This window comes from Petaurus breviceps, unplaced genomic scaffold (assembly GCF_028583685.1).
Source record: "Petaurus breviceps papuanus isolate PSGF00001 unplaced genomic scaffold, PetGlider_PUasm1.0 685, whole genome shotgun sequence".
Lineage (NCBI taxonomy): Eukaryota > Metazoa > Chordata > Mammalia > Diprotodontia > Petauridae > Petaurus > Petaurus breviceps.
In genome coordinates, this window is record NW_027186455.1 from 2658886 (window position 1) to 2685822 (window position 26937).

The 26937-nt window shown below is 39.2% G+C and overlaps 1 protein-coding gene across 1 annotated transcript in view; it reads right to left on the reverse strand.

Annotated features, from left to right (window-relative positions):
- Positions 1-12409: 12409 nt before the first annotated feature.
- The window catches only part of LOC138174075 (alpha-1-antichymotrypsin-like), a 33624-nt gene continuing 19096 nt past the window's right edge, over positions 12410-26937 (reverse strand). Inside the window, exon 5 of the mRNA XM_069104222.1 lies at positions 12410-12785. Coding sequence (XP_068960323.1) covers positions 12489-12785 — 297 coding nt within the window. The 3' untranslated portion in view covers positions 12410-12488. The remainder of the gene's footprint in view (positions 12786-26937) is intronic.

Sequence of the window (26937 nt, forward strand, 5' to 3'; positions counted from 1 at the left end):
CTTCCTTCCTTCCTCGAACTCTAAAACCCTGAAAGGCATATATAACCTAAGAAAGTAGGGCCAGAGTGTACATGTTACATATTTTTCCTTTGAACCATTCTGGAAATTTTTGCTGTTTCAGGACAGATGGAAATTCTCAAAGTCCCTACACCTGTCTTTCATCAGGCAGCATTGGTCCACTATGCTCCATAATTGTAGCATTGGTTTAAAGTACTTTGGATTCTTTGAGAGTTTCACCTCATTCTTCCTTCTAAAAAACACACACACAAACAAACAGAAACACACACAGACTAAAAGGTAATCACAGTGTTATGGGTCTGGGAGAGATCAAAGGAAAGGGGAGAATATTCTCTCTTGGTTTATTTGCATGCATACTTGGCTTTTACTGAGGGTTTTTCCTCTTACATTTTTTAATGTTTTCACTTTTTCCCTTATATTTTCCCTTCACTGTCACTAATCCTTACCCTTCCACTGATACATAGACCCCTGAGGTTGGGCTGCTTACAGTCTCATCTTCTTTGTCTTACAGAATATAAGAGTTGGTGACATTTCTGCTCTGAGTAACCTCAAGAAAGAGAGAACTGTTCCCAGCAGCCTTTCTGTCAAACCTCAAAGCCTGATTTCCACTATCCTGTGATTCTGAATATGACATAGTAGTGGTATATTTGAGCTCATGAAATCGCTCCTTCTCATTTTCTTTCATTCACGTGACTAAGCAGATTAAGCACCTTTCACTTCCTGAGGAATGAAAGGTTGAAGGCTATCTTGATAGAATCATTGAAACTCTGTGGCAACCAATGTGATGACCCAATGTCCAGTTAGGAGCTTTAGAGATCCCTTGAGCTGTCTACCAGGGATTAAGGAAGTCTTTTCTGGGAAGAGCAGTGAGATCATAAGAAAGGTCCCAAGGAGCACAAATGTGCAAGAAAATCACAAGCCAGAAGGTTTATTATTGAGATGGCTCACGTGTACAGAGAGATGTCTACCCTAACTGAGAGCCCAGAACTTGGGGCCTCTGACCTTATATCTGAATTTTCTTGCTGGAAATGTGTAATGGTAATGGTAATTTGAAGATCTTTCTTTTTCCTTAATAAGTCTAAAGGAATTTGAAGACTTTCCCTGATTTGAAGATCTCCCCTGCCCTCTAATAGGATGAATGTAATCACATGAAGCCTGTGGTGGGAGGGGTTTGCTGAAGGGTAGAGCAAGAGTCCACAGGAAGTTGGGAGTCAGAGAAGCTAGATGGTGAGAGAGGATGCACTCAGGGAGACAGGCACATGAGAGTTGGTTTGTGGGAAGTTTAAATGATGGTGAGGCTCTCTGCTGTGTTATGGTGTACTAACTTCTATGTTGCTATTATGGATTCAGTCTCGTGGTGTTGAGATTTAGTTTTCTGTTGTCTGAATAAATATTTTGCTTCTGTCTTCTATATGGAGAGTCTATTATGTTTGTGATTGAGAACTATGTCGGTATATTTACAGACACCTTCAATGCTGTGAATATTGCATTAGTGCTACAAAACATCCATACAAACTGAGTAGGAGGAGGATCTTAAGGGTAATCAGTGCATGAGTGGCCTAGAATATGATTGCACTTGTTGACCACAAGGGCATTGTGATTAAGAAAGCTTTGTTATTGTTGTGCAATTGTATATGTCACCCTGTGAGGTTTTCTTGGCAGAGATAGAAACCTCAAAGGGTTTGCCATTTCCTTCTCCAATGTGTCCCCATTTTGCAGATGAGGAACTGAGGTAAATGGAGTGTGATTGACTCACACAGGTAGTAAGTGTCTAAGGTGGGATCTGATCTCAGATCATCCTGATTCCAATCCTAATGCTCTATCCACTGTACCAACTAGCTGTCTCTAAAAACAAAGTTTACTAACTCTGAATGCCTGGATTAGATCAAGTTTGCTAAACTGATTGTGATCAGTAGATCTTTGAATTCTTTGCCTAAATGTAGCTGACCAAACCATTATTGGGTACACATGAACTTCCTAGATTTTTGGAGAATCAATCAGTGGTGTGACATGAAAGTACATGTCAGCTAAGACTTAGCAGTAGGGCCTTATAGGAAGGTCTGAGTAAGAGCTCCAAGTATTACAGCTCTTTTTTTTTTAAATTAATTTGTTTCCTTTTAGTTTACAAGATTCAATCCCACAATTCTTTGAGTTTCACATTTGGTCCCCTTCCCTCCCCTGCCCCCCATGGTGGCATATAGTAAAGTATAGGTTCTGTAAATACTTTCACATTATACATTAGTCATGTTATAAAGACAGATTGTATCAGATGGAATGAAAAATGGTAAAGAGGACATAAAACCAAACAACAAAAGGAAAAAGATCAGGTATTTTGCTTTCATCTCGATATAAACTCAGTTCTTTCTAGTTCTTTCCTTGGATGCACACATTTCTCTCCATCATGAGTCTTTTGGGATTGACTTATATCACTGCATTGCTGAGAAGAGACCAGTCTATCAAAGCTGGTCATCACACATACGTTGTGTCTGTAATTGTGTACAAATTTCTCCTGGTTCTACTCTTCTCACTCAGCATCAGTTCGTATAAGCCTCTCCAGGTAAATATGAAGACCGTCTGCTCCTCGTTTCTTATAGCACAATAGTATTCCATAACATGCATATATCACAACTTGTTCAGCCATTCCCCAATTGATGGGCACCCCCTTAATTTCCAATTCTTTGTCACCACAAAAAGAGCTGCTATAAACATTTTTGTACATATGGGTCTTCCTCCCACTTCTATGATCTCTTTGGGATATAACCCTAGGAGTGGTATTGCTGGGTCAAAGGATATGAAAGTATTTATAGCCCTTTGGGCATAATTCTAGATTGCTCTCCAGAAAGGCTGGATCAGTTCACAACTCCACCAGCAATGCATTAGTGTTCCAATTTGCCCGCATCCACTCCAGCATTTGTCATTTTCCTCTTTTGTCATCTTAGCCAATCTGACTGGTGAGATGTGGTACCTCAGAGTTGTTTTGATTTGAATTTCTCTAATCAATAGTGAATTAGAGCATTTCTTCATGTGTTTATAGATACCTTCAATTTCTTTCTCTGAAAACTGCCTGTTCATATCCTTTGACCATTTATCAATTGGGTAATGACTTGTATTCTTATAAATTTGACTCAATTCTCTGTATATTTTAGAAATGAGTCCTTTGTCAGAGACATAGGTTGTAAAGATTCTTTCCCAATTTCCCACCTCCCTCTTAATCTTGGTTACATTGCCTTTGTTTGTACAGAAACTTTTCAATTTCATGGTGTCAAAAATATCCATTTTACATTTTATAATGTTCTCTAATTCTTGTTTAGTCATAAAGTCTTTCCCTCTCCACAAATCTGACAGGTAAACTATACCTTGTTTTACGACACTGCTTACACTATCAACCTTTATACCTAGATCATGCACCCATTTAGACATGATTTTGGTATATGGTGTTAGATAATGGTCTATGCCAGTTTCTGCCATACTATATTCCAGTTTTCCCAGCAGTTTTTGTCAAATAATGAGTTCTTATCCCAAAAACTAGGGTCTTGGGGTTTATCAAACAATAGATTGCTATAGTCATTGACTTCTGAATCTCGTGAGCCTAATCTATTCCATTGATCCACTCCTCTATTCCTCAGCCAGTACCAAGTAGTTTTGATGACTGCTGCTTTATAATACAGATTGAAATCTGGTATAGCTAGTTCACCTTCCCTAGCATTTCTTTTCATTAATTCCCTTGATATTCTGGACCATTTATTCTTCCAAATGAATTTTGTTACTATTTTTTCTAGCTCTCTAAAGTAGTTTTTTTGGTAAATTAATTGGTATGGCACTAAATATATAATTTAATTTAGGCAAAATTGTCATTTTTATTATATTAGCTCGACCCAGCCATGAGCAATTGATATTTTTTCAATTAGTTAGATCTGACTTTATTTGTGTGAAAAGTGATTTGTAGTTGTGGTCATTATAGATCCTGGGTTTGTTTTGGCAGGTAGATTCCCAAATATTTTATAATGTCTACAGTAACTTTAAATGGGTTTTCTCTTTCTATCTATTGCTGTTGAATTTCATTGGAAACATATAGGAATGCTGAGGATGTATGTGGGTTTATTTGATATCCTGCAACTTTACTATATTTATTTATTGTCTCAAGTAGACTTTTACTTGATTTTCTAGGATTCTCTAAGTATATCATCATATCATCTGCAAAGAGTGATAGCTTGGTCTCTTCTTTGCCTAATTTGATTCCTTTGATTCCTTTTCTTCTCTAATTGCTACTGCTAACATTTCTAGTACCAGATTGAATAAGAGGGGTAACAGTGGACACCCTTGTTTCGCCCCTGATCTTAGGGGAAATGCTTCCAGCTTCTCCCCATTACATATAATACTTGCTGATGGCTTTAAATAGATGTTACCTATTATTTTAAGGAAGGCTCCATTTATTCCTATATTTCTAATATTTTTAATAGAAATTGGTGTTGTATTTTGTCAAAAGCCTTTTCTGCATCTTTTGAGATGATCATGTGGTGTCTGCTAGTTTTCTTGTTGATATGATCAATTATACTGATGTTTTTCCTAATATTAAACCATCCTTGCATTCCTAGAATAAATCCTACCTGATCAAAGTGTATTATTCTTGATATAATTTGCTGTAGTCTTTTTGCTAGTATTTTATTTAGAATTTTTGCATCTATATTCATGAGAAGGATTGGTCTATAATTTTCTTTCTCTGTTTCATCTCTTCCTGATTTAGGTACTAGTACCATATTTGTGTCATAAAAAGAATTTGATAGGACTCCTTCACTAATTTTCCCAAATAGTTTGTAGATTATTGGAATCAATTGTTCTTTAAACGTTTGATAAAATTCATTAGTAAATCCATCTGGCCCTGGAGATTTTTTCCTAGGGAGTTGACTGATGGCTTGTTCAATTTCTTTTTCTGAGATGGGGTTATTTAAGTAATTTTCATCCTCTTCAGTTAATCTGGGCAACTTGTATGTTTCTAAATATTCATCCATTTCCCTAAGATTGTCAAATTTATGTGCATACAATTGGGAAGAATAATTCCTAATTATTGTTTTGATTTCCTCTTCGTTGGAGGTAGATTCACCCTTTCCATTTTTGATACTCATAATTTGGTTTTCTTCTTTCTTTTTTTTAAACATATACACTAAGGGTCTATCAATTTTGTTGGTTTTTTCATAAAACCAGCTCTTAGTTTTATTTATTAATTCAATAGTTTTCTTAATTTCAATATTTTTAATATCTCCTTTGGTTTTCAATATTTCTAATTTAGTATTTAATTGGGGATTTTGAATTTGTTCTTTTTCCGGGTTGTTCAATTGCATGCCCAATTTGTTGACCACCCTTTTCTCTAATTTAATCATGTATGCACTCAGGGATATAAAACTTCCCCTAAGAACTGCCTTTAATGCATCCCACAAATTTTGGTATGTTGTCTCATTATTATCATTCTGTTGAATGAAATTACTGATTGTTTCTATAATTTCTTGTTTGACCCACTCATTCTTTAGGATTAAAATATTTAATTTCCAATTAGTTTTTAATCTGTATTTCCATAGCCCTTTATTGCATATAGTTTTTATTGCATCGTGATTTGAAATGGATGCATTTAGTATTTCTGCCTTACTGCATAGAATTGTGAGGTTTTTATGTCCTAGAACATGGTCAATTTTTGAGTATGTGCCATAAACCACTGAGAAGTAAGTATATTCCTTTTTATCCCCATTCAGTTTTCTCCAGAGATCTATCGTATCTATCCTCTCTAAAATCCTGTTCAACTCCTTAACTCCTTTCTTGTTTATTTTGAGATTTTTTTTTATTACATGAGAAAATTAGATTTATCAGGTTCAGAGAGGGGAAGATTAAGGTCTCTCACTAGTATAGTTTTGCTATCTATTTCTTCCTCTAATTACTTTACCTTCTCCTCTAGGAATTTGGATGCTATACCACTTGGTGCATATATGTTAAGTAATGATATTGCTTCATTCTCGATGGTGCCTTTTCACAGGATATAGTTTCTTCCTTATCTCTTTTAATTAGGTCAATTTTTGCTTTTGCTTCATCTGAAATAAGGATTGCTACCCCTGCTTTTTTTTTTACTTTAGCTGAGGCATGATATATTTTACTCCAGCCTTTTACCTTTACCCTGTGTGTATCCCTCAGTTTCAGATGTGTTTCTTGTAAACAGCATGTTGTAGGATTATGATTTCTAATCCATTCTGCTATCCATCTCCATTTTATGGGAGAGTTCATTCCATTCATATTTACAGTTATGATTGTTGTTTGTTTCTTTCTTTCCATGCTATTCCTGCCCCTGTTAATGTTCATATTTTTCCTCCCTTCTCCCTTCCCCTGCCCTTAATAGTTTTCCTTTTGACCATGGCCTTCCTTAATATTCCCTTATCATCCCCCTTCCCTTTTCCTCCCCTTTCCCTTTATTTCTTCCCTCCCTACTAACCCTTCCCCCCATTCATAGCCCCTTCCCCCTCCTAGTGCCTGTGGGATATTTTTAAGCTTAATGAAGCATGTTATTTCTTCTTCGAACCAAGAGTGACAGGAACAAATCTCATGCGAAGCTCCTCTCCCTCCCCTCTTTCCCTCTAAAATGATACTTTTTTTGCATTTCTTCTCCATAGAGTCCTATGCTTAACTGGTTGTTATTCCCTCCTTTCATGAGAACCAGTGAGGGAAAAGCTCATATGATTCTCATCTCCCTCCCTTCTTTTCCTCTGCTATACAGTTTTTTTGCCTCTTTGTGTGGCACAATTTACCCTTTTCCACTTCATTCATTCCTTTCTTCCATTGCAGTCCCTTTGTAGCCCTTAATAAGATTTTTTTTAATCGTTATTTTGTGTATTTTATACTCATACCCTCTCCTTGTCTATAACCCGTTTGCTCTTATCGAATAGCAGGGTGTTTTATGTTTTCCTTGTTTACCTTTCTAAGTCACTGTTGCATCTTGTAATTGGAGGTTGAATTTTCCATTGAGTTCTGGCTTTTTTATCAGGAAGTTCTGGAACTCTGTTACATCATTGAATGACCATCTCTTTGCCTGGAAGAATATGCTCACTCTCACTGGGTAGGTGATCCTTGGTTGTAACCCGAGCTCTTTTGCCTTCTGGAAAATTGTATTCCACTGCCTCTGATCTTTCAGTGTAGAGGCTGCCAAATCCTGTGCGATCCTCACTGTGGACCCTCGATATTTGAATTGTTTCTTTCTGGCCACTTGAAGTATTTTCTCTTTTATCTATTAGTTTTGGAGTTTGGCCACAATATCTCGAGGACTTTTCAGTTTGGGATCTCTTTCAGCAGGTGTCCGGTGGATTCTCTCGATTTCTATTTTACCCTCTGGTTCTAGTATCTCAGGGCAGTTTTCCTTAATGAGCTCTTGAAGAATGTTGTCCAGGCTCATTTTTTCATCATGATTTTCTGGTAGGCCTATGATTCTCAGATTATCTCTCCTGGATCTGTTTTCCAGGTCAGTTATTTTTTCTTTGAGGTATTTTACCTCTTTTTCTAATTTTTCATTTTTGTTGTTTTGTTTGACTAATTCTTGGTTCCTCATAGAGTTATTTGTTTCCATTTAGTTGATTCTAGTTTTTAGAAAATCATTTTCCTTGGTTAATTTTTGGAGCTCCTTTTCCATATCATACACTTTTCTTTTTAGAGAGATGTTTTCTTCATTATAATGTTTTTCTAATTCTGCTATTTTGGTTTTGAATTATTCATTTTGTCTTCTATCTTTCTCATTCGGTTTTCAAAGTTCTTTTTGCTCTCATCTAGGATAGCTTTTTGTGCTTGGGACCCATTCCCTGTTGATGTTTAAGCTGTGGGTGTGGAGTCTATATTGTCTCCCTTTGAGTTTGGTTCTTCCCTCTAAGGATAGTAAGACTCCAGAATGTTTGTCTTTGTAGTCTGCTTTCTACCCATTTTGAGGCAGGGCCCTATCCATGCCCTTCCTCTAGGGATCCCAAGCCTTTACTGTAGAAGTTTTTGCCCTGGGGCAATAGTTACTATGTTTTCAGGGTCAGGGGGTGGAGGGGTGGTTGGAGCAGGTGAGGTGCACTCTGTCATCCTGGTCTTTGGAGGTCCTGTTATAGAATTTTTTTTTTTTAATTTTTAGGCTATGAAGTGGTAGGCCCAGAAGTATTTGCCATCCAGGACAGGGGCCACTGTGTTTGGTTCTTACCTTGCTCTTTCCAGTCCCAGCCCTTTGGGGATAGGCCTGGTTGTGGCCCTTGTGGTTGGTGGGACGACTTGCTCTCTGAGATGATCAGACCTCTTCCAGGCCTGCCTCTGCATCTGCTGGCCGCTCCATCCAGGCCTGCCTCTCGCTTACAGTTCTTTAATAATAATTCTTGAATATTTTTTAAACCCTGTGTAGAAGTTTTTCCTATTTTATTTTAAAAATAAATTACCTTATATTTTGGGCATAATTCCTTTCTCTGATACTTGGGACTGAAGAAATTTGCCCCAAAACATCTATTCTGCATTGTTAAAGGACACACAATTCCCACAAAACTATTTTTGTCATACTCCTGGAGCAGCTAGATGGCACATTGGATAGAGAACTGGCCCAGCAGTCAGGAAGACATGTCTTCCTGAGTTGACATCTAGCCTGAGATAGTTACTAGCTGTATTACCCTGGGCAAGTCACTTAACCTTGTTTGCCTCCATTTCTTTATCTGTATAAATGAGATGGAGAAGGAAATGTCAAATTGCTCCAATATCTTTTCCAAGAAAACCCCAAATGGGGTCACACTAAGTCAGATATGATTGAAATGAATGAACAATAACAATCACTCTCCTGAGTGAAATAGCTTCTTTCTCCTCCAAGTTATTGTCTTACTTTGAATGCATATACCTAACTATAGCATTCTAATTTGCATTCTAGTTGAATATGTCCATGTCCATGAATATGTCTTTTACTAGACTATAACCTCACTGAGGGAAGAGGTTATGGTTTATCTTCTCATCTCTTGCAACACAATGATCAAGAGAGGATGAGGAGGATGTATAATTGAGTAGTTACCTAATAAATGTTGAATGAATAATTATTCACGTCTATAAGACTTTTGTTACAGTTTTATTGTGTATTGTGGTGGCACCATCTAAAAGAATTTAGAGTCAGACCACCTCTTATCCAAGTACAGCAATTTATTGAGTATTGATGTCCCTCAGAAGTAAGCTAAGTCCCAAGAGGAACCAGCAACTTCAGAGAAAACAAGATGGATTTTTATAGGGTAAAGATGCATTTATAAAACAAATTATGAATATTAAGAAGACAGGAGAGGTTTGTCAAGGAATTAGGTAATAAACAGGGGTATCTTCTACTGGTCAGTGATCGTGCTCTTTTCTGATTGGCTAGTTAGCCTGGTCCTCACTGGTCAAGATGAATAGTTCGACATTGTGGTCCTGCCTTGGGCTAAATGAATGGGATTATGACTGGGTACAAGAACACACTTGTTTAAATATGTGAATTAGATCTAGGGACAGTGGCTAGCTAGGGGCAGAGACTGTCTTCAGTCTCAGGGTGGGGACCTGAGATGTGATTAAAGCCAGATTGTGGTGTAAAGCCAGAGTGATGCAAGAGAATTATAAAAAAAGAATCAAAATGAAAAACTGCTTTAGAGGAATTGGCCAAATAGAAAAGGAGATACAAAAATACACTAAAGAAAACAATTCCTTACAGAGTAAAATTGGCCAAGTTGAAAAAAAAATACAAAAGCTAATTGAAGAAAATAATACCTAAAAATTTAAAATTCGACAAGTGGAAGCTAATGATTCTAGGAGACAATAAGAATCAACCAAACACAATCAAAAGAATGAAAAACTGGAAGAAAATATAAAATACCCAATGGGGAAAACAACTGACCTGGAAAATAGCTCTAGGAGAAACAATATCAGAATCATCAGACTACCTAAAAGCCATAATCAAAAGGAGGACCTGGACAGCATATTTCATGAAATTATCAAGGAAAAGTGCTCTGATGTCCTGAAACCAGAGGTCAAAATAGGCATTGAAAGGAAAGAATCCACTGATCACCTCAGGAAAGAGATACCAAAATAAAAACCCCATGGAACAGTACAGACAAATTTCAGAACTATCAGGTCAAAATACTACAAGTGTCCAGAAACAAACAATCCAAATGTCTGGGAGTAACAATCAGGATAACACAGTACTTGGCAGCTGCAACATTAAAGAACTAGAAGTTATGGGATGTGATATTCCAGAAGACAAAGGAGCTAGGACTACAACCAAGAATCACTTACCTGGCAAAATGAAGTTTAATACATTAAGGGGAAACATGATCATTCAATGAAGTAGAAGGATTTCAATTTTTCATAAGGAGAAGACCCGAACTAAACCAAAAATATGACCTTCATTATCAAGACCCAAGAGAAGCAGAAACAAGTACAAAGGGAAAAGGAAACACAAGGAATTTCATACAGCTAAACTTACAGCCCTACAGGGGAAGATGATACTTTTAATTTTTAGAAATTGTATCACTAATAGTACAGATAAAAGCAATATGAATAGAGAGAGGGTATGGGTATAAGGCAAATCTGAGGGAATGACATAAAAAATTAAGGAATGAGAAAGAGGAGTATAGTGGGTAGAGAAGAAAGGGAGAGGGAGAACGGGGGAAGTTATTTCATATGAAGAGATGCCAAAGAGTGGAGGGGAAGATGGGAGGGTGAACGACGAGCATCACTTGAACCTTACTCTCATCAGGATTGACTCAAAGGGGGAATACTATGCACAATCAGTGGAATATAGATATTATTTTACCTGACAGTGAAGTGGGACGGGAGGAGATCAAGTAAGGGGGGGTGTTAGTTGGGATGAAGGGGTAGAAAGTGACAGAAGGGAGGGCAGACAATGGAAGGTGGTAGACAGAAGCACAACACTGGTGAGGAGGGAAAGGGTAAAAGGAGAGAGAGGACAAACAGGAGGAAGAACAGGATGGAGGGAACAAAAACTGAATCACTGTTAATGTGAATGGGATGAACTCTTCCATAAAATGGAAGTGGATAGAAGAATGGATCAAAAACCAGAATCCTACAATATGTAAAGAATAGTCTACCTGTTAGATCTGTGGGGAGGGGAAAAACTCATGACCAAGCAAGAGATAAAGAGCATAGCAAAATGTAAAATAGATAATATTGATTATATTACATTAAAAAGTTTTTGCAAAAACAAAACCAATGAAACCAATACGAGAAGGAAAACAGAAAGCTGGGAAACAATCTATATAAAACGTGTCTCTAGTACAGGCCTCAATTCTCTAAAATACTGAGAACTGGGCCAAATTTATAAGAATACAAGCCACTCCTCAAATGATAAAAGGTTAAAGAATATGAAAAGGCAGTTTTCATATGAGGAAATCAAAGCTACCTAAACTCATATGAAAAATTCTCTAAATGTCTATGGGTTAGAGAAATGCAAATTAAAACAATTCTGAGATTCTTCTGCACCCCTATGGGATTGGCTAATATGACAAAAAAGGGAGATGATAATGTTGGAGAGGATGTGGGAAAATTAGGACACTGACATTGTTGTTGGAAGTTGTAAACAAGTAAAAAGGGAAAAGGAAATATTCATTGAACCATTCCAGAGAGCAATTTGGAAGTCTGCCCAAAGGGCAACAAACAGTGCCCTTTGATCGAACAATAGCACTACTAAGTCTGTATCCCAATGATATCATTAAAAAGGCAAAGAACCTGTATGTGCAAAAATATTGATAACAGCCCTTTTCATGGTGTCAAAATATTGGAAATGGAGGGGATGGCCATCAGTTGGGGAATGACTGAACAAGCTGTGGTATATGAATGAAACTGAATGGTGAACAGGCAGATTTCAGAAAATCCTGAGAACACTTGTACAAACTGATGCAAAGTGAACTGAGCAGAACCAGGAAAACAATTGTGTGAGGATCATCTATGAATGATTCAGCTCTTCTCATGATCCAAGACAAGTACAAAGGACTTACAAAGTAAAATGCTATCCATATCCAGATAAAGAACTGACAGACTCTGAATGCAGATTGAGGCATATTTTTTTCATTTTTTAAAACTCTTTTTAGTGTCTTTTTTTCCTTTTTGAACTTTCTTCTTTGACACCTGTGGCTAATATGGATTTTTTTTTTACATGATAGTAGATGTGTAAACTATATAAAATTGCCTACCATTTTCAGAAGAGTGAGAGGAAGGAAGAAAAATGTGAAAAAATCTTGTGAAAATGAATGTTAAATATTTTCTTGACATGTAACTGGGGAAAAATAAAACTCTATTAAAAAATAAAATGCCTGTAAACAATAAGAAAAGAATTCCCTATATCAAAATAATGTTACACAACCAATAACACACCTCGAGGTATATCAGCCTGACTTTATTTTTTTAAACAGATGTAGAAGAGAGAAGATGTTTACAGAGTGTATGGGACTAGCCCAGGGTCACCCCAGTATATGACACATTGACCTGGACGTAGGTATCATCTTCCTTTTACTTCCAAGTCTTTTAGTTTCTGACCTCTCAGCCCCATCTTGAAGAGGGCTATACACTTGGGGGTTGATGACTTTCCCCATAAAAAGTATGTTTCTGTCATTATAAAAAGTGACTAGGAATGGCCTATCAAACTTAATAACTGGAGGTGAAGGCCATGTTAATGAATATTCCTTCAGGTTCACGGCTGCAACAGCTGCAGCTTCTGTACCAGCCTCATCTACATCGAGCACAGCCTTGTGGACCACCTGTAAGGGGGAAAACAACATTACCGAACCTAGAGTTGGAGATACAGGAACAATGTCTTGAAGGATGCTGGGAGAAGTCCTCTAGGAGCCTTGGGTATTTGCCCCAGGAGCTTTTGGGGGACCTTGTGGCCAAATCAAATCAGGTTTCCTTAAAGGAGATCCTAAGATCAGTATAGTGTTGAAATCAGTGCTGAGTAATATAGGGGGGAGAGAAAAAAAATTAATATTTCTCCTCTATTTTTGAGAAAATTAAATTGTTTCAGACAGTTGGTAATTGTCCTGGTCAATTGTCACCACAGCGTCTTCCATCTTCATTATCCCCCTTTTACTATCCTTTCACTCTCCTCATACACTTCATTGTTCCTGCTTCCAACCTCCTCATCCTCTCTACCTTATCCTCTCCCTCCTACTTCTTCATATCTTTTTAGTTTCTCATTTTTTCCCTTCAACCACTTTCTTTCTTTATTGCTACTTTATGACTCGCTCTGAGAAATTATGCACTTTTTGCTAAGTATTATTAGCTTTTGTGTAATTAATGTCTGGTGGAATGTGAGGTAGGGTGGTTTAAGTTACCCTTCCTTCCCTCAGACTGGAGGCAGACCTAATTAATTCTCCTCTGGAGTGATTTTAGAAATTGGCTTTTTTTCATAAACCAATACAAATGATTTATTCTGCAATCTTGACATCACACAATTCCCACACAACTATTTTTATCACCCTCCCAAGGCAGCTAGGTGTCACGGTGGATAGAGGACTGAGCCAGGAGTCAAGAAGACATCTTCCTGAACTGAAATCTAGGCTCAGACACTAGGTGACCCTAGGCAAGTCACTTAATCCTGTTTGCCTCAGTTTCCTTGCCTGTAAAAATGAACTGGAAAAGAAAATGACAAACCACTTGAGTGTCTTTGCCAAGATAACCGCAAATGGGGTCATGAAGAGTTAGACATGACTGAAATGACTGAGCAAACACCATCCAAGGTGAAAGTAGTTTCTTCCTCCTCCAATTCATTAGGGCACTTTGAACCTTTATTTTTCCCTATAACATTCAAATTTACATTGTGGTTGAATAAGTCCCTGTCATATCTTTTACCAGACTGTAACCTCATAGAAGGAAGAGGCATGGCTTATCTTCTTATCTCTTGCTACACAATAATCAAAGCCAAGCATTTATAAGTACCCAATAAATATTGAAAGCACGATAATTTACATGTCTATAACACTTTCAGGTCCACTAAGTGCTTTCTTCACAACAACCCTATCAACTATCATTACCCCCATTTTACAAATGAGGAAATTGAAGCTCAGAGTGTCCACACAAAGAATGAATGAGAGAAGAAAAAAAATGTGCTCAAAGAATCTTGTTTCTCAATGGCTGATTTATTGTAACAAAAATTAACTGTTAACATTTTATTATTAAAGCATTGGTTCCTAAAGTTTGTCAAGAGTTCCCCAACTATTTAAAAAAGTTCTTGCACAACCTGTGAGGATGACATTTGTTTTTTGCTATTTTTTTTAAACAAATGTACAAGGTCATGCTTACAGAGAGGAATGAATCAGCCTCAGGTTACCCCAGTATATGACAGACTGACCTGGAAGTAGGTATCCCTTTCCCTTTACTTCTAAGTCTTTTAATTCCTGACCTGTCAGTCCCTTCTTCAAGAGAGCTATGCACTTTGGGCGTTGATGACTTTCCTCATAAAAAGTATGTTTCTGTCATTATACAAAGTGACTAGGAATGGTCTATCAAACTTAATGACTGGAGGTAAATGCAATCTTCCTGAAAGTTCTACAATTTTCATGGCTGTGACAGCTGCAGCTTCTGTGCCAGCCTCATCTACATCTAGCACAGCTTTGTGGACAGCTTGTAAGAGGGAAAACAACATTACTGAACCTAGAGGTGTAGATATAGGAACGCTGTCATGAAGGATGCTGGGAGAAGTTGTGCATGGGCTTTGGGTACTGGGCCTCAGGAGCACTTGGGGGATCTTATGGCCAAATCAATGTTGGACATTGATAAATAAAAGAGATCCTAAGATCCCTACCATGCTAAAATCAGCTCTGGGAAATATAGAGGAGAGAGTAAGAAATTTAATGTTTCTTCCCTATTTTTGAGATAATTAAATTGTTTCAGACAGTTGGTAATTGCCCTGGTCAGTTGTCACCACAGCGTCTTCCATCTTCATTATCCCCCTTTTAATATTTTTCCACTCTCCTCATGTACGGAATTGTTCCTCCTTCCAACCTCCTCAGCCTCTCTTCCTTATCCTCTCCCTCCTATCTTCTTCATGTTTTTTTTTCCTTTCTTATCTTTTCCCTTGAACCACTTTCTTTCTTTCCCAGTCTCCTTATTTTAAATCTCTCATCCCTATTTTCCCTATCCAACCCTCATGTCCTCCAGAATCTTCCTCACCTCTATTCCTTCATCCTTTAATAAGGGAGTCTGTGCTTCACAGAACTGACAACAGAAAAGCAACTCCATAATGACATTTAAAAAGACTATAAAGGAGCCCCATTGCTTCCCAGGAGAGCTTGGGCCAGTTTTCTGAAGGTGGGCCCTCTTACACTGCTTGCTGCATGTGTGGTGGGAGATCCAGCTTCAGCTTGGGGGAGAGACTGCAGAGATGAGCTGAGTTTTAGAGGCAAGGGTGGTGTTTGAATGGCAGACAGGAGATCTAAACTGCAGGTATATGAGCAAAGCCAGACACTTAACCTCCAGTACGAGCTTCCCCAGAAAAGAAGGGGAAAGGAATATGCATTCATATAGTACCCCCTGTGTGCCAGGCCCTGTGCAAAGTGATATTATTTTCATTTTGAAGTTGAGGATGTTTATGCACAGAGGCGTTAAGTGATTTGCTTAGTGGTTTGTCACACAGTTAGCATTTGAGGTTGGAACTGAACTCATGCCAGGTCTGGCACTCTATCAACTGTCCCACTGACGTTCCCTGTGATAAACACTAGAAAGACAGATCTAATTCTAGCCTAATACCCTGCTCAGAGAGAGGAGAATAAAAGAGATATGGTCCTTCTCCTTCTCCTCCTGCTTCTCCTCCTCCTCCTCTTCTTCCTCTTCTGCCTTTTCATCTTCCTCCTCCTCTTCCTCTTCCTCCTCCTTTTCCACCTTCCCAAAGAAGAAATCACAATCTCCTTTCGCAGATGGAATGGGCCAGATCCCTAAAGAAATCCCTCCTAAGAGCCAGTCTGCCAGTATTCTGCTGCTTGGTCTTCTGCTATAACACCACCTCCCTATATGGCCTAGTTTACATTGGTGTACAGCATTAATTTGCCATCTACAAACTTGTGACATGAACTACGTTAGATGGTGTCACATTTTTTGCCATTCCAGGTGACCCCTTTACGAAGTTTACATGGTGGCATAGTACAAAGAAAGTTGCACTTAGAGTCAGGAAGGAGAGTTCAAATCCTGCTTCAGATGCTTATTAGAGGCATGACCCTGGGTAAGCCATTTAAACTCACTGTGCCTCTATTTCCTCCTCTGTAATGTCAGAAGATTGGACTGAATGACCTCTAAGGTTCTTTTCAACTCTTTAATCTATAATTCTATGAATCTGAATAGAAACAACCTCATAGCATAAAAAATGATAGGGCATGTACCACGGGATCTTTTAAAGATGGTTCAGTAAATATGGAAGGAAATAAGAGTAGCTGAACACCCAGCACTGCTCCTCACACCATCCCACAACTTCCATGTTCCTCATGCCCTCTTTATCTTCCCTTCTGTAAGGGTTATGGGATTTAAAGATCTTCCATGCCCCATTGGACTTGCTGACATAGCAGGAAGAGGTGGAGGAAGAGGAAGCGGAAGCCAAGCTAGAGTTCCTGAGGTGGCTAGCAATGGCAGCGATGGCGGCGGCGGCAGCAGCAGAGGCAGCGGCAGTGCGAACCCCTTTTTGAGTCAGCCAGAATTTCTGCTAAGGACTCCTGCTGAGGACTGCCAGGGGCCGGAGCTGCTGAGAGCACGCTTCCTGGACGTTGGGTGCATGCTGTGAGTGGGGAGAGGAGGACCTTTGCCTGAGGTAGCCTGTTCTGTTTTAAAGGCTTGAGAATGTGCGTGCTTTCTACTTTATCTACCTGTGCCAATGTCATAACTACTCTGATGGCTTTCACTTTCTGGTTTTGGGACTCAGTCTTTTGGTATTTTAATAAGTTTTCTAGCTTATTCCCCCATATGGCAAGCATGACGTATTTTGTGATGGATTATTATATCAGCATATTTGTAATTTCCATAGGCATTGTGAATATGGCATTGCTGATACATTTGGCGACAAGGATGGGATCACAAAATGTCAGGCTTCTATTTGAAAGCAGTGGGGCTTTAGAGGAAGAAATGGCTATTCCAGGATGGGAGGATTTGCCTTATTCCTCTCTAGCCAGAGAATGGGCTAAAAGCACAGGGCCCTGTGACAACTGGGAACCAAGGCTAAAAGAGGGAGATCCTGGAGATTTAGAAAGATGTTTGAAAGGAATACCCATAGAACCAGGCAAAGAACTGGCAGAAGTGTGCAGGAGAGGCTAGGTGCTGCTAACAAGTTATCGCCTTATGTATAAAAGTAGGGATAAGCTGCTGGAGGAAAGAGCTCGGATGGCTAGGGAGTCAGCTGCTTTGCCTGAGGATTCTTCTGTGTCACAGCACTCAGAAGAGCAAACTGGAGGGACTCATGTGGTCCAGGAGCAAGCTACTGTTCATGTAGCTAAAAGGAAGCAAAAAACTAGCACAAGGAATGTGCATGCAGCTTTTGTACAGGCTGGGCAGAGTTGCCCTGACAGCTTCCAGGAGAATGTGTGTGAGGAGAATGGAGCAAGGTTAGATGAGGAGTCTTCTAATGTAGAAGCTCTCCCCATATGAAGAAGAAGACAGGAGAACCACCGAGGCAAAACAGAGTCCAGGGAGATAATTGAGGATTTCACTCAACAGGAGATCACTGATATATTGAGTAGATTTACCCAAAGAATGGGGGAGTCTTTAGTGTCTTGGATACTAAGAATCACTGATGAAGGCACCGGAGGAATAACACTGGACAATGAGGACTGTTTAAAATTCATAAGTATCAGTCAGAATCCTTTTGTACACCAGGCTTTTAGGGATCACCATATGCCAGGAGGAAATAACAAAACTAATCTGCTAGCCTTAGCTGCAGAAGGATGCAAAAAGCAATATCCTACTGAATCTATGTGGCCTAGGGGAGACAGACCCTGGTACTCACTTAGAGACTGTATGAGAAAGCTAAAGGAGGAGGTAATGAAAACTGCTATCCTGATTGGAGATGCGAAGCATATTATGATACCCCCCTAGGAGTTCCTCATAGAAATATCATAGTGAAGACGGCTCCTCCTGCATATAAGCACCTAATTCTGACTCTATTAATTGGAGAAATAAGGCACCCTCTTTCAGAGGTGCTGGATAAGATTTCAGAATTAAGCAATTTAGGGGAATGGGAAAAAGACAAATTGCCTCCAGAGAGAAGAGTAAACAGCCAGAGGATTCAGAGACAAAATAGACCAACAAGAAGGGAACTGTTTACTGCTCTATTAAGAGCAGGGGTGGACTTTAGAAAAATAGATGGTATTCCAACTGAAGAGCTGCATAAGCTGTACCAAGAAAAGGTACTTAGCATTAGAATGAACAGGGAAGCAGGAACCACCTCTGCAGATAATTCTGAATCTGCATATTTGTATCCAAGTTTGCCCCACCTTCAGGGGGAATAGGAGATAGGCCAAGCCCCAGCCCAGATAAAAGAAATATGCAGAAGAGATTGCAGACCCCATATTGGTTTAACAATATATTGGAAGAATGGATCAACTACTGTGACTAGGGCACTGCTTGATACTGGGGCTGAGGCCACACTTATCTATGGAAACCCTGATAAGTTTAAACATGGAACTCCTATTACCATCACAGGTCTAGGAGGCACTGAAATATCAGCCAGACAGGTTAAAATAACAATGAAAATTGGGCAGTTACCTAAAAAAGAATATACTGTGGTTGTTGTACCCATTCCTGAATACATCATTGGAATAGATGTATTGAGAGGCATGACTGAATTTACCTGAAGGGAGATACCAATTTGCTGTGAGGAAGATAGGAATTAATACAGTTTTAGTGGGAAGACTGAAAATGGACCCAATCACTTTACCTGAACCTTCTGAAGTAATTATTTTAAAACAGTATCGTGTGCCAGGTGGGCAAGATGAAATTACCACGACTATAAAGGAATATGTTGAAGCAGGAGTGTTAGTCCCTACAACCACAAGATGGAATAATCCTGTCTGGCCAGTAAGAAAATCAGATGGGACGTGGAGAATGACTGTGGATTATAGACAGTCGAATAAGGTGACTCCTTCTTTGTATGCTGCTGTTCCAGATACCATCACCTTAATAGAAAAGATCCAGAAATATGATGGGACTTGGTATGCAGTTATTGACTTGGCAAATGCCTTCTTCACCATCCCAATAGACCCTAAGCAATGGGACCACTTCGCTTTCACTTGGCAGGGTAGACAATATACTTTCACCCTCTTGCCACAAGGGTACATACATAGCCCCACTATTTGTCACAGGATTGTGGCTGAACAGTTGGATGAATTAAAGCTACCTGGTATACAGCTTACCCACTACATTGATGATATCATGATACAGGGAAAAGATGCAAAAGAAGTGGAAAGGAGTTTGACCTTTCTAATTGAGCATATGAAAAGTAAAGGGTGGGAAATTAACCCTGCAAAGGTTCAAGGACCAGCTCAAAATGTGAAATTTTTGGGTATACAATGCAACAAGGGGCTATGGGAGATTCTTCCTCAAGCCCGACAAAAGATTCAGGATTTTCCTACCCCTACCAATAAGAAGGAGGCCCAAAAGTTCATAGGATTGTTTGGATACTGGAGGCACCACATTCCACATTTGGGACAGATTTTAAATCCTTTATATAGAGTCACACGGAAGAAATATGAATTCGATTGGAGACTTGAGCAGAGTAAAGCTTTTGAAGAAGCCAAGGCTGCCATACAATTGGCCCTAGATTTGTGGCCCATGCAAAATGGTCCAGTGGAATTGCAAGTGACTGTACAAGATGATTATGCAAACTGGAGCTTATGGCAAAAACAACAAAGCTGAAATGTACCTTTGGGATTTTGGTGTAGGAAACTCCCTTCATTTGGAGTCCAGTATACACCTTTTGAAAAGCAGTTGTTAGCTGCATATTGGGCTTTGGTGGAGACTGAACAACTGACTCTGGGCCATGAAGTGATATTAAGACCTGGAATCCCAATTATGACCTGGGTAATGAGTACCCCAGCTTCTCACAGAATTGGACATGCCCAAGAGGCTAGTATAATCAAATGGAAGTGGTACATTCAAAATGGAGCGAAAACAGGCTAAAGCGGAGTCTCTGCTCTACATGAATCTGTAGCAAACATAGAAATTGAGAGGAATGACACACCCCCTGAGCCAAAGCAACAGTTGGTACAGTCCACTGTAAAATGGAATGAGGGATATGATGTATTAACTGAGGAACAAAAGAGACATGCATGGTTTACTGATGGGACAGCAAAATATTTGGGGCAAAAAACACACTGGAAAGCAGTGGCCTATAACCCATGTACTAAAGGACTTTGGAAAGTACTGGAATAGGTGCAAGGAGCCAATATGCTTAACTTATGGCAGTATATCAAGCCATCAAAACAGAACAAGGAGGACAGTGTCATATATTCACTGATTCATGGGCAGTAGCTAATGGGTTAGCTACATGGATGCCCATGTGGAAAAATGAAAATTGGGAAATTCATGGCAAACAAGTCTGGGGCAAAGAATTATGGGAAGATATCTGGAACATGTCTTTGGTCACTGACTTGTCAGTTTTTCATGTAGATGCTCACGTGGCCCCCACCACACCAGAACGTGAGTACAATGCTCATGCTGATCGACTGGCAAACATTGCTACTGAACATCTTGTCCCTACTTTGACAACAACTGATGATCCGGTATTAGCAAAATGGGTCCACCAAACAGCAGGCCATTTGGGGGGTCCAGGCCACACACCAGTGGGCACAAGATCGAGGTATTGGTATCTCTCATTCACTGTTAAAACAGATAGCAGAAGAATGTCATATATGTCAATTGGAAAAGGAGCGAACTGTTCCTTGGGTAGTAACTGGAGAGATAGCAAGAGGAAAAGTCCCAGCCCAAATCTGGCAAATAGATTATATTGGTCCACTACCACTGGATAAAGGATGCAGATTTATATATACTTGTGTTGACACCTATTCAGGTGTACTAGTAGCTTGTCCTTATAAGAATGCAACCCAGAAAAACACTTGTAAAACTCTAGATCTCATAAGACTATATTATGGAACCCCAATGCTGATGCAAAGTGACAATGGGTCACATTTCAAAGGCAATGAAATGAAGAAGTATTGTATACTAAACAATATAGAATGGATATATCATATTCCATATTATCCAGAAGCATCTGGGTTAATTGAAAGGATGAATGGATTACTGAAAGAACAGTTGAGGAAGTTAAATTCCAATAATTCATATCAACATTGGAAGAATAATTTGTTCATGGCTTTGCATAATTTGAATAATAGACCATTGGGAGGAAGTATACCTCTAGCCAGAATGATGACCCCAAATCTGCAAATTAGAAAACAACACACACATAAGATCCCGAATATTGAGTATTGGACCTTGAGGCCAGATGTCCCAGCACCATACCCAGGACCACCTGGTTCGGTGGGGTATGATTTACATTGTTTAGAGGACTTTTGGTTGGGCAGAAAAGAAATAAGAAAAATCTCCACTGGGATATGCATAAGAATCCCTAAAAATCACTTTGGACAGATTTTACCCAAATCAGGATTAGCAGCTCCAGGAATACATGTATTGGCTGGAGTAATAGATTCTAATTATCAAGGAGAAATCATTGTAACATTCCATAATTTAGGTGAAGGGCCCATACAGATTCATAAAAATGATAGGATAGTTCAAGTGATTATCGTTCCTTGTAAAACAATACCACTTGTAAAAACTGACCCTCCTCCAAAATAACGGTCACAGGACCTGAAGGATTTGGTTCTACTGATAGAATAAAATCAGGAGCTAAAGTATGGGTAAAACGAAAGCCAGATGATGTTCCAAAAGCTGCAGAGATTATAGCACATGGGAGGGATAACACTGTAACTATTGTTTATTCTGGAGAAGATGATTACAAAACTGTACCCTTAACTCATTTATTCTACCGTGAGTGAGGCTACAATAGTCTGGTTATTGTCTCTTTGCTTCTTCTTGATTTTTTGTTTGTTCACTTTGTTTGCTAGATTTGTTTCCACAGGCTTGGTACCCTCCATCTGTAGATGCCTGATAGCTTAAGCTGGATGTCACCCCCTGTCTGCAGCTGTGATGTGTCACCCTTGGACCTGGCATCAAGCATATTAAGAACTGACCTCTCAAATGGGACCCCTTAGGACACGGACAGCTCTACATCCGATTTCAGCAGCAAGTAGCCATGGAAGAAGAGACCTTCACCCCTTACCACAAGATTTTGAGGCCCCATTTGTTCGGGGTGGGGGGAATGATGGGGAGCTTGTGCTCAAGCCCCACCCTAAAATATGGTTTTCTGTGTTTATTATGTGCTATTCTTGTTATATTGTTGTGAAATTTTGTTGACACCAGTTATTCCTACTGTATTTTTGCCAAGTAAGGGACATGAAAGATTTGGGGGCCGAATATAAGGGTTATGGGATTTAAAGATTTCCATGCCCCATTGGACTTGCTGACGTAGCAGGAGGAGGAAGAGCAAGAGGAAGCAGAAGCCAAGTTAGAGTTCCTGCGGTGGCTAGTAGTGGTGGCGACGGCGGCGGCAGGAGCAGAGCCAGCGGCAGTGCGAACCCATTTTTGAGTCAGTCAGAATTTCTGCTAAGGACTCCTGCTGAGGACTGCCAGGGGCCGGAGCTGCTGGGAGCACGCTTCCTGGATGCTGGGTGGATGCTGTGAGTGGGGAGAGGAGGACCTTTGCCTGAGGTAGCCTGTTCTGTTTTAAAGGCTTGAGAATGTGCGTGCTTTCTACTTTATCTACCTATTCCAATGTCATAACTACTCTGATGACTTTCACTTTCTGACTTTGGGACTCAGTCTTTTGGTATTTTAATAAATTTTCTACCTTATTCCCCCATATGGCAAGCATGATGTATTTTGTGATGGATAATTATATCAGCATATTTGTAATTTCCATAGGCATTGTGAATATGGCATTGCTGATACACCTTCCTACTTACTCCTTTTCCCAACCTCATCTTCAGTCTCTGTCTCCTGATCTTTCAGTCATATACTCCTTACCTTTTCTTTCCCATTCTTCTCATCAACCAGTCAACAAGCACTTCTTAATCATCTACTTGTGCGCTAAGAAAAGGCACCTAAGTGCTGCAGTGAATGGAGCCTGGGTCCGGAGTCAGAAATACTCATCTTCCTGAGTTCGAATCTGCCCTCAGACTTATTAGGTCTGACCCGAGTCACTTAACCCTTTTTGCTTTCGTTTCCTCGTCTTTAAATGAGCTAGAGAAGGAAATGGCAAACCACTCCAGAATTTTTGCCAAGAAATGCCCAAATGGGATCACAAAGAGTTGGACACAACTGAAAAACTCCTGAAATGTGCCAATGAATGAAACAATCCTTCCTCATCTGACTCTATGCATCTCCCTGTTTCTTTTTGTTGTTGTGTTGGTTTTGCTTCTTGGAGTGGGACGTCAGGGCAACTGGGGTAAAGTGATTTGCCCAAGGTCACACGGCTAGTAAGTGTTAAATGTCTGGAGACAAATTTGAACTCAGGTCCTCCTGACTCCAGGGCTTGTGCTCTATTCACTGCACCATCTAGCTACCCCAAACCTTTACAAATCTAGTGTTTTTCCTGGTGGGCAGACCTTCTCATCTAGGCTCTAGCTCTTACTATTCAATTTGGCTAATAGCTCAATTGGGTGAATAAATATGGCAAACTCCATAGCCCTTTTTAAGGGGAATTTGAGCCAGTATTCATTCTTTCATGTCATTCCTCCATGCATTGGATTAATATTTATTTTATACCTACCACACATCCATCGTTGTGTTAGGCACTGAAAATAAAAGGACAAAAATTAGGCCATTTCTACCCTTGTATGAATGACCCTTGCTGATACCTGGTTATAGCCATGAAAACAGTTACTATTGGGTTCTAATCCTTTTTATTTAAACCCAAATTCACTTTTGAGTACATACACACTGAAGCCAAGGTAGATTTCAAGATTCAGGAGTGCTAGGGAAAGGACTCCAAAGGGTTGACTTCAAATGATATAAAATAAGTTAAATTCGCTTAGGAAAATATAGCAATAGAAAAAAAAAGTCCTGTACTGCCTGGTTGTCCAATTTTTTTTCTCAGTCCTTTTTTTCAGCCATGTCTGACTCTCCAATACCCCATTTGGGGTTTTCTTGGCAGAGATACTGAAGTGATTTGCCATTTTCTTCTTCAGCTCATTTTATAGTTGAAGAGCCAAGGCAAACAGGGTTAAGTAACTTGCCCAGGGTCACACAGCTAGTTTAATGTCTGAGGCCAGATTTGAATACATAAAGATGGGTATTCCTGATGTGGGGACTGGCACGGTCTCCACAGAGCAATCTAACTGCCCCAGCTGCCCAATAGTTACTTGATATAACAATGGAAAAGACCAGAATGACACATGTAAATATCATAGGATGATGCCAGGTCTATTGTGTTTGAAAAAAAGCAGCATAGAGAAAGGATATTAAAACTGGAAGGAACCTCAGCGATTTTCAAATCTAACAATGTGCCCTTTGCACTCCCAATAATCACTTTAAAGAAAAGGAAATTAACTCATAGAGAAATGAAGTGACTTGTCCATGATCTCAAATCCATGCCTTCTGACTGACTGACTAGGACTCTTTTCACTCTATTATACTGGCTCATTCAGAGAAAGTTTTATAAGTCTGGGAATTTTGTTCATTCAAACAGGAAATAGAAAACTGTAAGCCTCCAGAACCCCACCCTTGCTAATAAGGTGCTACAACTAAGGATACTTAGAAGACTGAAAGTCAGTGCATTTACTGGGATCTGTCACCAACACAGAAGTGTCTGGACCATAGGAAGAACTTAACACGTTTCTTGATGGATTATTAGGATTGTACATGCAAACATTTAAGCTGAGTCTTCACAGAACTGAGGAATCAAACTTTTTGGACTCTTTGAGGGGTGGGAAGGGAATGCACATCTACAGCAAAACTGTTTTAGAGGGCAAGAAGTCTGTTTTTGTGGACTGATGATGCTGAAAGATTCAGCAAGTAATCTCACCTCCCTGATCTCTAAGGAAACTGTGGGGCTTGGAGGGAACAAGATCTTTAGTGGTACAAAAATGCAGTGCTAACCAAAAGGTGCATTTAATTATAAAGGGCAATCAACCACTGCAGTAGCATATCCAGACATTACATTACTGTGTGTTACTAGTGATATTCTGAAAATCCATTGGTCAAGACAAGCTTATTTGGAGTGGTCCTAAAGTAACACTGGGCTTATTTGAAATTAATTTGGCATGACTCAAGGAACTATGGGAGTTCTTTGTAACATAACTGTCAAGGAAGGTGATGTCCTTAACTAACAAACAAAATCCTTACCTTGGCATTCAAGACCCTGTACAGTCGTCTATTACTCTGAATTTTCAGCATTATCTTTTTTTTTGAAGAATAACAATGAATTTACCTAATTTTTTTTCAGGTTTGCAAAGTATTTTCCTCACAACAGCCTTGTAAATCCAATGCTAATGAAAATGAAGATGACAAAAGGAGACTGATTACCCCATGGTCACACACATAGGAAATGAGAAGCTTGTGGTAAAGAAAACATGGACTGGGTTTATTATCAGAAAAACTGACTTTTGGATTCAGTCTTAGAAATATAATTGCTCTGGGACTTCGGGTAAGTTGATAATCTCTCTTAGACTCATTTTCCTTATTTTGAATTCAGATAGTCATCTCAATTTTACATTGTGGTTCACCTGAGTTAAGTCTTTTGATCCTTACAGCAACCTTAGGACACAGGTGCTATTATTATCCACAGTTTTATAGAAAAGGAAAATGAGGCACAAAACGGTTAAGTGATGTGTCCAGGCTCACCCAGACAGAGAAAGTCTGAAACCGGATTCAAATTCAATTCTTTTTGACTCCAAGTCCTGTGCCCTATACATTGCACGACCTAGTTGGAAATTAAATGCTATTACAATAATAGCAAATATCTCACAGGGATGTTGTGGCAATTGAATGAGTCACTGAGCCCCTTTAGACCTCAGTTTCCTCATTTGTAAAATGATAGGGTTTCTACTAGAGGATCTCTGAGGACCTTTCCAGCACTAAATCTATGATGCTATCTATGTCAATTAATTTAATTTTTATTTTTCAGTTTCAGATTCTCTCCCTCCTTCCATTTCCTCCACCACTCACTGAGAAGGCAAGAAGTGTGATGCTCATTTGTATGAAGTCATGCAAAAAATATTTCTACATTAGCTGTATGACACAAAAACAAGAAAAATAAAGGGAAAAATATTCTTCAAACTCTACTCAGAATTCATCAGTTCTCTAAGGTGAATAACATTTTTCATTATGAGCCTTTGGTTCATGGATTGAATCATTATATTGATTAAAATGGCTAAATCTTTCATGGTTGATTATTATTACAATATTGCTGTTACTGTGTACAGTGTTCTCCAATTCTACTCATTTGATTTTGTATCAGTTCATGAAAGTCTTCTCAGGTTTTTTTTTCTGAAGTCATCCCCTTTGCCATTTATAACAGCATAATAATATTCCATCCAAATCACATGCTACAACTTGTTCAGCTGTTCCACAATAGAAGATCATCTCCTTTATTTCTAATTCTTTGCCACCATGTTCAACTCTTTGTAACCTTATTTGGGTTTTTCTTCCAACTGTGATTATTATTTATTGGGTTTTTGACTTGTAGCTCAAATGGCTCTACCATCCTTTGATTTTGTGTCTTTCACCAAATCATTTCCCTTCAAAGCCTCACATTGCCAGTCTTCCAGACTTAGGTCAGGAAGAGGTGAGTTCAAATCTAACTCCAGATATTTCCTAACTGTGTGA